We start from the raw sequence: 12753 nt of genomic DNA on the forward strand, positions 1-12753 counted from the left end.
ATTTTACGCTCAAGCATATCGGGCGCGTGCCCGCACGCCGAGCAAGAAATTCTGACCATAGATTTTAAAAGACCCAGCCAAAGGAACATGATACCCTGAACAAGTCAAATACAAAATGAGTTTTCTTAACTTCAGTCCTTTGAAGACAGCAGCTTGAAGCACAGATGCTGAAGGCTTTTCACACTTGTTCGGTCTCCAAATGCCTCCCTTACAAACAGTTTTCTCTCCTTTATACATATTTTCCTCTTTGAATGCAAATTCCCATTGTTTCACTACCTCTTTTGAACTTTACCTCTATACTAATAGAAAAATCTATCATGGTACCAATTCCACCAGTAATCTTTGGGAAAAGTAAATAAACACACTATTTCTTACTACTTCTGCTGGCTAGGTATACATTACACCCCCTCCTTTGAATTCAAGCCACTCTAGTTTGTTTAAAAATGTAAATATTCCCTTTACACTTCACATTCTAAAACTTCCCCATGTTTACCTAATTAACATTTCAAACCTAACTTCTCTGCTTACCTCAAAGCACCTAGACTAGCTGCCTCTAATTCAATTAAGTCTCGTGCTCTCACACACACACACACACAAACACACACATAGACACATCCCACTATTACTCGATTTTACAGTAAATTCCAATAACATTATGGTAATTATTGTGTCTTCCTGACACCTCCCTTGAATGAATTTAAATTTCAGTGTACTAGAGCTAACTGATGTAAGACAAGCCTTAGATACAGGACAGCAGGAGGAACACAGAGGTGACCTCTTGAAAATAAAACCAAGGAACATCTTCAAAGCACTTATTTTTAAACTCCCTGTGCTCTGGGTGTGAAAGGCCCACGGAAGATTCTCCAGTTTTATTTCCCAGCGTTGTTCGGTCTGTGAGTAATGATTTCACTTTATGGAAGGACAGAACATTCCAATTTATCCAGCGCTTTTCACACCCTCAGGATGTCCTTAAGGCTTTATAGATAATAAGCACTTTTTTGAAGTATTGCAATGTGCACACAGCAAGATCCCACAAACAGCAATGTAACCATGGCCAGTTCCTGTGTTTCCAGGGGGAAGGTTTTCTCCCTGTCGGGTGGGCGGGCCGGTTGGGAGCGGGTGTGGGCAGGCGCAGCGCTGATCGCCGCCCGCCATTGGCTGCACGCCACCATTTTACATGGGTGGGCCAATTAAGGGCCGCCCAGTGTGACGCACACCCGGAAGCGCTCAGCACTACCATGGCGGGCGGGGGGGGGGGAGGAGTGAGAGTCGGGGCCTGCGCGCAAAATAGAGCCGAAATCTCCCTGAGGCACGGAGCTGAATGAAGAATTGAAAAAAAGAATTGAAAAAATTATTCGGACGTGTCCCCTCCTGTGACATTGTCACATGAGCTGGGACATGTTTAGGAATTTTCCTGAAGCATTTTATTGAATTAATGAACCCTTCTTGAAACCTCACCCCGCCCGTGGATGAGGTTCCATGAAAAATGCGAAGGCCGCCTGGGCTCTTCACCTGCCCCCTCCGCCAACCTTAAGGTTGGACGGGCAGCCCTGACAATTAGATCAATTAGATTATTAACGCCCTTAACAGGCCTTTGACAGGTTCGGCGGGCGCGTAGCTACCTCCGGTGTGTGACCGCCGAACTGAAGATCGGAATGACGCGCGGTGATGGGACGCACGCCCAGCGTCACCGCGCGCGTTGTTTTATGTATCACCGTGCAGGACCCACCCCCGCGCGCAAAACAGAAGATTCTGCCCCAGGTCTTCACTAAAGAGCAATTGTTGGCCAGCACACCATGGGGAAATCGCTACTGCTCTCCTTCAAAATGGGACCTCCCTCAATCCCTGATGGGTCGGTTTTGTAAGGGGATGGAAGGGTTAATTCCAATTATGTGCCTAATACACTGGCATCTCACCCCTGACACCCAGGTTTAGACGCAGCTGAGACAGATGGCATCGGAACCTCATCTGTCTGATGGCTGTGAGGTGAAATAATTTTGATGGATGTTAATCCAGTTTTTCCTGGATGTGGACATGCAAAACTAAGCTAATTGGCAATAAAGTTGTATTCTCACTTAGAGGTCACAGGAGAGCTGGTATGCAAAATGGAAAAATGTCACATTATCACAAGAACTGGTAAAGAGCATAAAAACTACTCTAATTTTGAACTCAATTAGCAATCTCGCTATTAAAGGACAAAGGAAGTCAGTGTGCAGGGTGTGGGCGGCTGTAATGATGCTGTAATAGGGAACTCATTCTTTAAGATTATTCAAGGAAGAGTTGCCTGTGTTATACCAGACCACAGAGGGTTTGATGCTTAACCCTCCACCCAAAATCGAAAGTATCCCAATCCCGAGCTGTCATATCCCCAAGAAAGTCCTGAAAATGCTTGAAATGGACAGTGGATTGTGACAATCCCTGTGGGGGAAGCCATAAAGCAAAATAACCAAATTTACCAAACGATCCCCAAATGAAGAAATTGCCAACAAGATTTCACTTTTCCCTCACTTTTAATTTAACCTGAATCAGAACCTACACCAATTAATCATGAATTAACAGGCAGATGACATTTCAAATAAAAAGGTAAATTTCACTTTAAATAATCAATGCAACAAAGGTATGTCTTACACAGCTACATCACAAGTAGCCACATCCCTCCCATGGACATGTGGCACCATGTGCAGTTCCAAAGTTATCTCATTCGGCCTCTCATAGGAACTTTCACTTTCCCACTCAATCCATTCAGCCCTCGAATCGGGTTCACTGGCAGCCATATTCCATCTGAAGTCCCTGCAGATGATTGTTACCTGAATGGCACATTGCTGCAGAACCTCCTTAGCAGGTTCACCACAATCTTGATGGTACAGATCCCCAGAGACTCCTTTATCCGGACCCTTTAATACCCATTAAACAGTCTTGTCAGCTCTGGGAAAACTGAAGTAGCAGCTGTAAAATTGTCCAATTCACAATCTCTGCTCTAATCCTGTCTTTGGCTTTATGTCCTATTTAACTGTAACTAATTACACACACACACACACACACACCTCCTTGTAAATGTGCCTTTTCTGTTCTCCCCTTTGCTGCATCTCCCCTTTGTCTGCAGCTCTCCTTTGTGTCTGGCCATATGACCTTTATGTGTTAACTTCCTACCTATTGGCACTGCTTCCAGGTCAAGGGTTGTTAGATCACATGGACCAGTATTTCTAATTATTCAAGAAAATAACAGTTGATCATTTTACAATTGATGCCAACTCTTAACAGTCTTTTCCAAACATTCTTTAAAACAATTATAGATCCCACAGACAGTCTAAAGAAATTACAAATTTTCCTTATGGCATTGCTTCCAAGCCAAAGGTCAATGCAGAATCCATCAGCACCTGAAAAGAACAACGACAATTTTCCCTAACATAGTGCACACAGTGTTTATATCTGCAACAGCTTGTATTTGTGTAGCATCTGCAACTTAGTAAAAATGTCCAAAGTGTTTCACAGGAACACAGTCAGAAAAAATTGGACACCGAGCCACGTAGGGAGTTATTAGGACAGGTGACCAAAAGCTCGGCCAAAAAGGTGGATCTGAAGGTGCATTTTAAAGGGAGAGAGTGAGGTGGACAGGTTTAGGAAGGGAATTCCAGAGCTTAGCAGCGAGGGACCTTATTCTACTTTTTCTGTGTTGGGTGTTGGTCCATCTCCGTATCGTTCCAACACGTGCTGCTTTCTTATTTCAGACCCTCCAGCCATGTTTCAACATTCAGGCTCAGACAAAATAATTAAACTTAGAGAGGGCTAGCCCTCTCAGAGGGAGAGGGAGGAAGAGCCAAGCAGGTACCAGAGGACTCGTTACAATTTGTGCTGGCAATTAATCATTCGCCGTGAACCAGCCAACATTTATTGTTCAGTTAATCGGCATTTTATGAGAATTTGATGAGCTTTTCAAGAGAGAGGGGAAACTGGTGTGAAACAGCAGATAATTTACCCTTGAATGCACATGTAGTTTGGGAGGCTCCCAGCTGTACTGGAAGTGGAGGGGGTGGTGGTGGGGGGTGGGGGGTTGGTGGATGGAGCTGGTGTAGGGAGGTTAGTGAGGAGGGGGAAATCGTCCTGTCGACAAGGAGGTTTTTAATAATGAACTAATTTTCAGTTGGAGAAGGAGCTTATTAGCATGTATAATTACATTTGAATAACAAAAACACACAAAAATAAACCCTGGAATCTGATGGTGTGAAAGACTATCAGCATCTGCCGGCTCTTTTTAATAAATGCATTTTGAAATTTGTGACAGGAATGCGGAATGTTTTTAACATCTGCATTCATTACTATGGGGGATTAAAGCTTTACCTCCAACTGTGGCTGATACTATTTATAATGAGTTGTCATTCAGAACTAAACATTAGCAGATGTGCGATTAAGGGACCGTCTTAAAATGACACTAGCCTGGCATAAGGATCTTGCTCTGGTTCACCGTTGTTGTTGGATCTGACACTTCATAATTAAGTCTTTTGTTTTTGTTCCCATTGTGCCGTGAGCTGACCGTCTGCGCTCATTTGGGCTTCTTTTGGCAATGATCGAGGCCTTTGGCAACTGCGATACAAGGATGTGAAACACCAGAACGACACCAGGCCTCAGGGGGGTTAAGTTACAAGGACAGGTTTCACAAACGTGACCCGTGTCGCCCCTGTGTGTAGGAGATCGAGGTGTTTAAGATGGTGGAAGGATTCCATCCCGAGAAGCTGGAACAAGAGGACGTGGAGCTAGGCTGCCCAGGAGGGAAACCAGGAAGCAAGTTCTCCTACAAAGGGTGGTGCACAGTTGGAATTCTCTGCTGCAAAAGGCTATAGATGCTGGGGGTCAACTGGAGATTTTAAGACTGAGATCAATGGATTTTTATTCCTCTTGAGGAATACAATAAAAAGGCGGGTAAATGGAGTTGAGGTACAGATCAGCCGTGATCTAATTGAGTCATTGAGTAGCTCATTGTTCCTTGTTCTGAACTGGGTTATAGTCATGTTGCTTTGTGACAGACTCACATTCATTTCAGCCAGAAAGAGTTTGCATTTAGATAGCTCACTTATCATGTCCCCAGGACATCCAGAAGCATCTTACGGCTAACAAAGTGAGTTTAAGCTGCAGATGTTGTAGGTAAACATGACAGCGGGAGTGCACACAGCAAGATCCCACAAATAGCAGAAGATCGAACGAGTGGTTATTCTCTCATTTTTGGTGATATTGGTTAAAGGAGGCTAGTTGGCCAAGACACCGGGGGAGAACTCCCCCGCTCCTCCTCAAATAGTGGACGTTTTACTGTAGCAGAGCTGCTAGATGGGACCTCAGCCCGTCCGTCAGAGCAACCAAGGAGGGAGTGAGATTGGTGAAAGGTCTGCCATGGTATCCTGAGCTCATGGCACACCCAGTGAAGGCTCTCTACAGTCTTCATATTGGAGGCTACAGCTTGTTTTTGGATATTGTGGGACCTTGGTGATCTATCGAAGCTCATTGTGTACCAAAGTTGGAAAAAGTCTGAGAGGAGGCAGGTTCATTCAAGTGTGATGTCAAGGTTGGGTTTTTAAACACTGTGGAACTCGGGAGAAAGAGAGAAAAGTGCAGGCGGAATTCCACAGCCTTAAGCCGCTGACAAAGCGCAAGTAAAGAGACGAAACAGTCAGTATCCGAATATAGGTTGGATAAAAGTGCATTTGGAGTTTGAGATTGAGAGGAAACCTCAGAGAAACAATAACCATAAAATCGAATCAAACTGAATATTGAGTTCAACAATTTTAGATCATGAACTCTCTCCTCCATCCCCACCCCCTTTCCGATCCCCCTTTTCCCAATAATTTATATAGATTTTTCTTTTCCCACCTATTTCCATTATTTTTAAATGTATTTCCATCCATTGTTTTATCTCTGCCTTTTAGCCTATTTCGATCCCTTCCCTTCACCCCACCCCCACTAAGGCTATCTGTACCTTGATCGTCCTGCTTTCTACCCTTAATTATCACATTCCTTAGATAATATCACCACCTTCAACACCTCTTTGTCCTTTTGTCTATGACATCTTTTGGTTATCTCCACCTATCACTGGCCCTCTATCCAGCTCTACCTGTCCCACCCCTCCTTAAACCAGCTTATATTTTTATTTTTACTTAGTTCTGTTGAAGAGTCATACGGACTCGAAACGTTAACTGTGTTCCTCTCCGCAGATGCTGCCAGACCTGCTGAGCTTTTCCAGGTATTTTTATTTTTGTTTTGGATTTCCAGCATCCGCAGTTTTTTGCTTTTACCATAAATTCGAGTGGGTTTGAGATAGAATGTGATGAGGAGATTGGAGAATTACAGTGAGGGAGAAACATCCCTCGTATCCTGCACAGTTTAGGAAATGGGCTCTACAGTACCCCCCCAACCCTCCCCACCCCTCACAAGAGGGGCATGGTAGCATAGTAGTTATGTTACTGGACTTGTAATCCAGAGACATGAGCTCAAATCCCACCGAGGCAGCTGAGAGGAAATTTAAATTCAGCTAATTTAGAAACGGAACTTAAGAAGCGGGTGAGTATTGATAATGGTCAATGTGCAACTATTGGATTATTGTAAAAACTCAGCAGGCTCACTAATGCCTCTTAGGAAGAGAAATAAAAGAATAAACTGCTTAAAAAGAAGGGTCAGCCCATTTAAGACAGAGATGGGGAGAAATTTTTTCTCCCAGAGGGTTGTGAGTCTTTGGAACTCTCTTCCTCAAAAGATGGTGGAAGCAGAGCCTTTGAATATTTTTAAGGCAGAGCTGGATCGATTCTTGATGAGGAAGGGGGTGAAGGTTTATCAGGGGGAGGTGGGAAGGTTATGTTGAGGTTACAATCAGATCAGCCATGATCTCATTGAATGGCGGAGCTGCTCGAGGGGCCGAGTGGCCTCACTCCTGCTCCTAATCCGTATGTTCGTGTGTATTAAAAATAATGATTTCCAAGTTATGAAAGTTGGATTTGGGATTTACAGACTGTTAGTGTTTGGCATAAAAGAGAGTTATTGCTTCAATCGTTGTGAGGTATTGGGATTCCAACCATCGAGTGTGATCGACAGAAACTTATTTGGTGCTTGTAGAATAAGAGTTGCATTTCACTGAGATGGATTAATGCTTCATTTCGATTGCTGTAACAACAGTTTCCATGTATCATGAATCATGGAAGAATGTAACAAATGATTATTGATCTATGGGAGACTCAGGCCTCCTCCTTCTAACTGAAGGTTTGGACTTGATCTCAAGGACATTTTAAGCAGGAGGATCAAGGTTAAGTTTATGAGCTCGGAGCAAGCCAACTCCTGACACAATCTCTTCCCTTTTTCCCCTCACTCTCCACTATCCCAGACACAGACAAATGTATCTCTACACAAGACAGAAAGAGGAAGACATATATATATATATATAGACTAGTATCCACCTTGAAAGTGACTGTTGGTATCTGTTCTTCCCCAGGGGGAGAAAAAAGGGGTGGTGACATGAGATGAGAGCCTCAGAAATCATCTTTCATTAAAACCTCTCTCAATGATTCCGAAGCTGCTGAGAAGTCTGGAAATGGGACTAAATCACATCTCCCTCTCCCTCAGCTTCACAAACCAAGTGAAGCTTTGCTGACAGAGAGAAGCTGCCTCACCCGATTCTTTCTGTTTATTCCTTCCAGCCAGAAGAACTGACAAACGTCCTGGAGATCAGCAACATCGTATTTACCAGCATGTTTGCCCTGGAAATGATTCTCAAACTCACCGCGTTTGGATTTTTCAGCTACCTGAGGAACCCTTATAATATCTTCGATGGTATCATTGTTATCATCAGGTAGGTGATGGACAGCGTCGGTGACACGAAACGCTCCCATTCGCTGTTCAAGGGGCACCGAGGGGCATTGGGAGGGGGGGAGGGTTGATGTTTCCGGCCGCTATTTCATTAAGGGAATACATTGCATTTCTGTAGCGCCTTTCGTAACCTCAGGATGAGCCAAATCGCTGTACAGCCAAATGAGGTATTTTTGAAGTGTAGCCACTGTTGTAATGTAGGAAACGCAGCAGCCAATTTGTGCACAGCAAGATCCCACAAACAGCAACGTGATGATGAGCAGATCGTCTGTTGTTTAGCGAAGTTGGTTGAGGGATAAATATTTGGGATACCGGGGAGAAGCCTTCTTCAAAATAGTGCTTACCCGCCTGAGAGAGCAGGCAGTGCCTCAGTTTAATGCCTAACCTGATAGCATCTGATTGGTACCTAATATGCTGGGCCTCCCCCACAGAAGGTGACATGGGTCTCTCGCTGGCTCTCCAGCTGACGGGCAAGACCCTCGTCACCTGGATTACATTCCACCCCTACACTCTCATTCTTTAACCCACATGCACAGACACTCTCACACGCTCACACACTTACACACTACCCTGTCTCACACTCACATGCACATTCACACACACTCATAAATATACACACTGTCATACTCACTACACACATATATTGACACACACGTTCTCTCACCCTCACACACTCTCTCTCATACTCACTTTCATACACACATATACTCACACTCTCACACACGCTCTCACACTCACACAGTCTCTCACATTCACACTCACACACACACTCACACACGCTCTCACACTCACACAGTCTCTCACATTCACACAGTCTCTCACATTCACACAGTCTCTCACATTCACACTCACACACACACTCACACACGCTCTCACACTCACACAGTCTCTCACATTCACACTCACACACACACTCTCACACACGCTCTCATATTCACACAGTCTCTCACATTCACACAGTCTCTCACATTCACACTCACACACACACTTACACGCTACCCTGTCTCACACTCACATGCACATTCACACACACTCATAAATATACACACTGTCATACTCACTACACACATATATTGACACACACTTTCTCTCACCCTCACACACTCTCTCTCATACTCACTTTCATACACACATATACTCACACTCTCACACACGCTCTCACACTCACACAGTCTCTCACATTTACACTCACACACACTCTCACACATGCTCTCATACTCACACACACACATGTACTCTCTCTCTCACACACTCTCACATTCTCTCTCTCTCACACTCACATACAATCTCATGTACTCTTCTCACACACACTCAGGATAGACCCATTTGCATTTCCATGCACAGTCCTTCAAATCAAGCTCCAGTTTTTTTATTACATGGATTACAGGATTTTTTGAGGGGTGATTACATTTTCCGATTTTGTGCACTTACTGTTAGGGCGACTGATTTGGTGAAATTCTATTTCTGCTGTAAGAGATTTTGCAGAATGGTCTCTCAGATTCCTTTAGATTCTGTCTATTTTTTTGCAAAAATAACAAACTGTTGAGCTGGTTCAATAAAACCCGCATTTATACAGCGGACAGAACACCCCAAAGCACCCACAACCAACTTGAATTTTTGAAGTTAGGTAGTCATAATGTAGGAAACACAGCAGCCAATTTGTACACAGCAAGCTCCCACAAGCAGCAATGTGATAATGACCAGATCATCCGTTTTAATGATGGTGATTGTGGGATTATTATTGGTCGGGACACTGTGCCCTAGTCCAGAAAGCCAGAGGTGAAGATAAAACTGGAGCCAATATTTCCAAACTTTTATAAGCATTCATTTACAGGCATACAAATTGCAAACATGTATCTCCTTACTTAACAATCATAGTTTCTGCTCATTTTCATAAGTGAATTCCCAGCTATCGCCCACCACTTTCATACAATCAAATACAATTAACATCCTGGGGACAGTTCTCCTCTCTTTTTCGAAATAGAGGCCACAGGATCTTTTACTTATGCCAGAGATGGGGCTTTGATTTAGCGTCTTAACTGGAGGATGGCATTTCTGACAGCACAGCACCCCCTCAGTACTGGCACGGGGGCGCATCAGCCTAGATTTTGTGCTCAAGTCTGCGGAGTGGGGCTCGAACCCCCGACTTTCTGCCCCGGGGAGATGAGAGCACTACCTTACACCGAGTGACAGATCCTGTGAACACGCGACAAAATGTGTGATCCCTGAAGCGTATCATTCTCAGCCAGAAATAGTTACATGCACTTTTGATGTCTGTTCCTCGGGGCAGTGTCTGCGAGATTGTCGGTCAGTCCGATGGGGGCCTCTCGGTCTTGCGCACCTTCCGTCTCCTGCGGGTGCTGAAGCTGGTGAGGTTCATGCCAGCGCTGCGTCGCCAACTCGTTGTCCTGATGAAGACAATGGACAACGTCGCCACCTTCTGCATGCTGTTGATGCTCTTCATCTTCATTTTCAGGTAGGTCAGTGCAAAGCGTCGGAAGAGCAACTTAAGACATGGTTCAACGCTCGGATCGTACCACCAACGCCCAGATTTTACCCAGCGCCGATTTCATTTTTCACCTCAGCTTCGCCTGGGGTGGGGTTGGGGCTCGTGCTGGGCTGTGGTTCCACCAACTCCGGCCTCCATCTTGTCCAAGATGCCATTGAGAAACTTAAGAAGTAGGGGCAGGGGTAGCCTATTCGGCCCCTCAAACCTGCTGTGCCACTCAGTAAGATCATGACTGATCTTCCACCTCAACTCCATTTCCCTGCCCTATCCCTGTTTCGTTTAATTCCCTTAGTGCCCAAAAATCTGATGATCTATCCTGTACTTAACGACGCAGCATCCACAACCCTTAAGAATTCCAAAGATTCACAAGCTTCTGAATGAAGACATTTCTCCTCATCTCAGTCCTAAATGACCAACCCCTTATCCTGAGATTGTGATCCCCCCTCCACCTCTAGCCTCTCCAGCCAGGGGGAGCGGCCTCTCAACATCTACTCTGCCAAGATCGCTAAGGATCTTATAGGTTTCAATTAGATCACAGCCCATTCTTCAAACTGAAAGGGTGTTGACTCTACACAATCTCCCCTCCTAGGACACCTGGACAGTGAGTGCTGCAGGGCTGTTTGGCCATGAAAGGCATCACAGCAAGTCTCACTGGGATAGAAAATGATCGAGCGGTGGTGTTCCATAGCCACTATTGATTCTGCAGTGATTCGTCCTGCTTGGTATTCGGTACAAGCTTAGTACAACAAAAATAACTTTCATTTATTTAGCACCTTAACACACTGCAAACAATGCCAGACAGGAAAGGGGTCCTCTGGATCATCAGCCCTAATTCACACAGGTATGACAACCTGGGCATGACAATGTGAACCCTCCACACCCACCAAAAATTCCACGTCATCCCCTGGGAGAGTTAAAATCCCCAGGATCAGGGCCACTGGAGCTGAATATCAAACAAGGGGTTAATTGCTGCCCAGTTACATTGCTTTTCCTTCACTGTCACTGGGTCAAAATCCTGGAACTCCCTCCCTAACAGCGCTGTGGGTGTACCTACACCACATGGACTGCAGCGATTCAAGAAGGCGGCTCACCCCCACCTTCTCAAGGGGCAATTAGGGATCAGTAATAAATGCCGGGGCCCAGCCAGCGATGCCCGCATCGCGTGAAAGAATTAAAAAAACATTAACTGCTTGATATCTCCTGAAGTCACTGAATTATGACCCCTGGATGATTGTGTTTCCCTTCTCTAAAGGACATTAGGGAGTGTGATGGGGTTTTTAACAACAATGCAGTGGTTTCATGGCCATCATTACTGCAAGCATTCCAATCCAGGATTGATGAATGAACTGAATTTCAATGGCAGGATTTGACCTCTTGTTGCCGGATCGTTAGTACTGGTCTCTCGATAACTCATCCAGGATCAGAACCGTTCTGCTACCAAGGTCTATTCGGTTTAGCTAAAAATGTAGCACAGGTGCAACCCTTGAATTTGCAAGCACTGTTGTGCTCAACATAGCTGAGAACATCTGTGTTCCATTGTCCTTATGATAAAGTGTTAGCCCTGTGCATTCTGTACAGCCATAATCCTCTCCCAGGAGATTACATGACTGGGAGGACAGGGAGGAGGGGAGGTGACTATGGGTGTGGGGCAGACTTTGGGGAATTAGCTGGTCTCTTCCTGCCCGTATGGTTGTATGGGATAAACCTGATCTCAGCCACAGTGGTCGCCATTGCTGATCAGCTAATGGGCAGGTTGTATTTTCTGAAGAGTCCCATCACCCTTCATTCCCACGCCCCCACTCTGTATCTCTCCATAGTCTATTGCTTCATCCAATGACCAAGCTGATAAGCACTGACACTTTCCTAGGGAAGTTGAGTGGGCCCAAACACTGGCTTAGCCTGAAACCCCAACTCAAAAGCGTTTCTGTGGCATCTTTCACTTGCCCCCGGGACATCCCATAGCACCTACGGCCAATGGAGTAGTTTTGAGGTGTAGTCTCTGTTCTAATGCAGGAGACGTGACAACCAATTTGCGCACAGCAAGCTCCCTCAAACAGCAAAGTGATAAATGACCAGCGGGAGGATTTCCCCCTTTGCCTGGCATGAGGGCCCAGGAGCGGCCGAGAAACTTACTCTTCCAGTTTGGATATTTTAATTCCAATCCTCCATGGGTTATGCTCTGTGCTGTGGACTACCCATTAGGCGAGAGACTGGTCACTAGACCCCTGCAGGTGTAAGGGACAACAACGTCCCCTCATCTTGTCAGATGCCCCCATCCCCCGGCAGCCTTTTTCACTTCCCCACTCCGTGACCCTTCATGTTTGTACTCCAAACATGTCGGTGTGTCAGTGGCAGGCCTTGGCTTGTGGCCCTGCCTGACCATGCAATTTGGCCTGGTTGCC

At 45.3% G+C, this 12753-nt stretch overlaps 1 protein-coding gene across 1 annotated transcript in view; it reads left to right on the forward strand.

Annotated features, from left to right (window-relative positions):
* Positions 1-12753, forward strand: part of LOC144669350 (voltage-dependent T-type calcium channel subunit alpha-1I-like) — a 178287-nt gene that overhangs the window by 69028 nt on the left and 96506 nt on the right. Inside the window, exons 9-10 of the mRNA XM_078531713.1 lie at positions 7674-7825; positions 10133-10318. Of these exons, the coding sequence (XP_078387839.1) occupies positions 7674-7825; positions 10133-10318 (338 nt within the window). The remainder of the gene's footprint in view (positions 1-7673; positions 7826-10132; positions 10319-12753) is intronic.

This window comes from Cetorhinus maximus, chromosome 29, assembly GCF_964194155.1.
Source record: "Cetorhinus maximus chromosome 29, sCetMax3.hap1.1, whole genome shotgun sequence".
Taxonomy (NCBI): domain Eukaryota; kingdom Metazoa; phylum Chordata; class Chondrichthyes; order Lamniformes; family Cetorhinidae; genus Cetorhinus; species Cetorhinus maximus.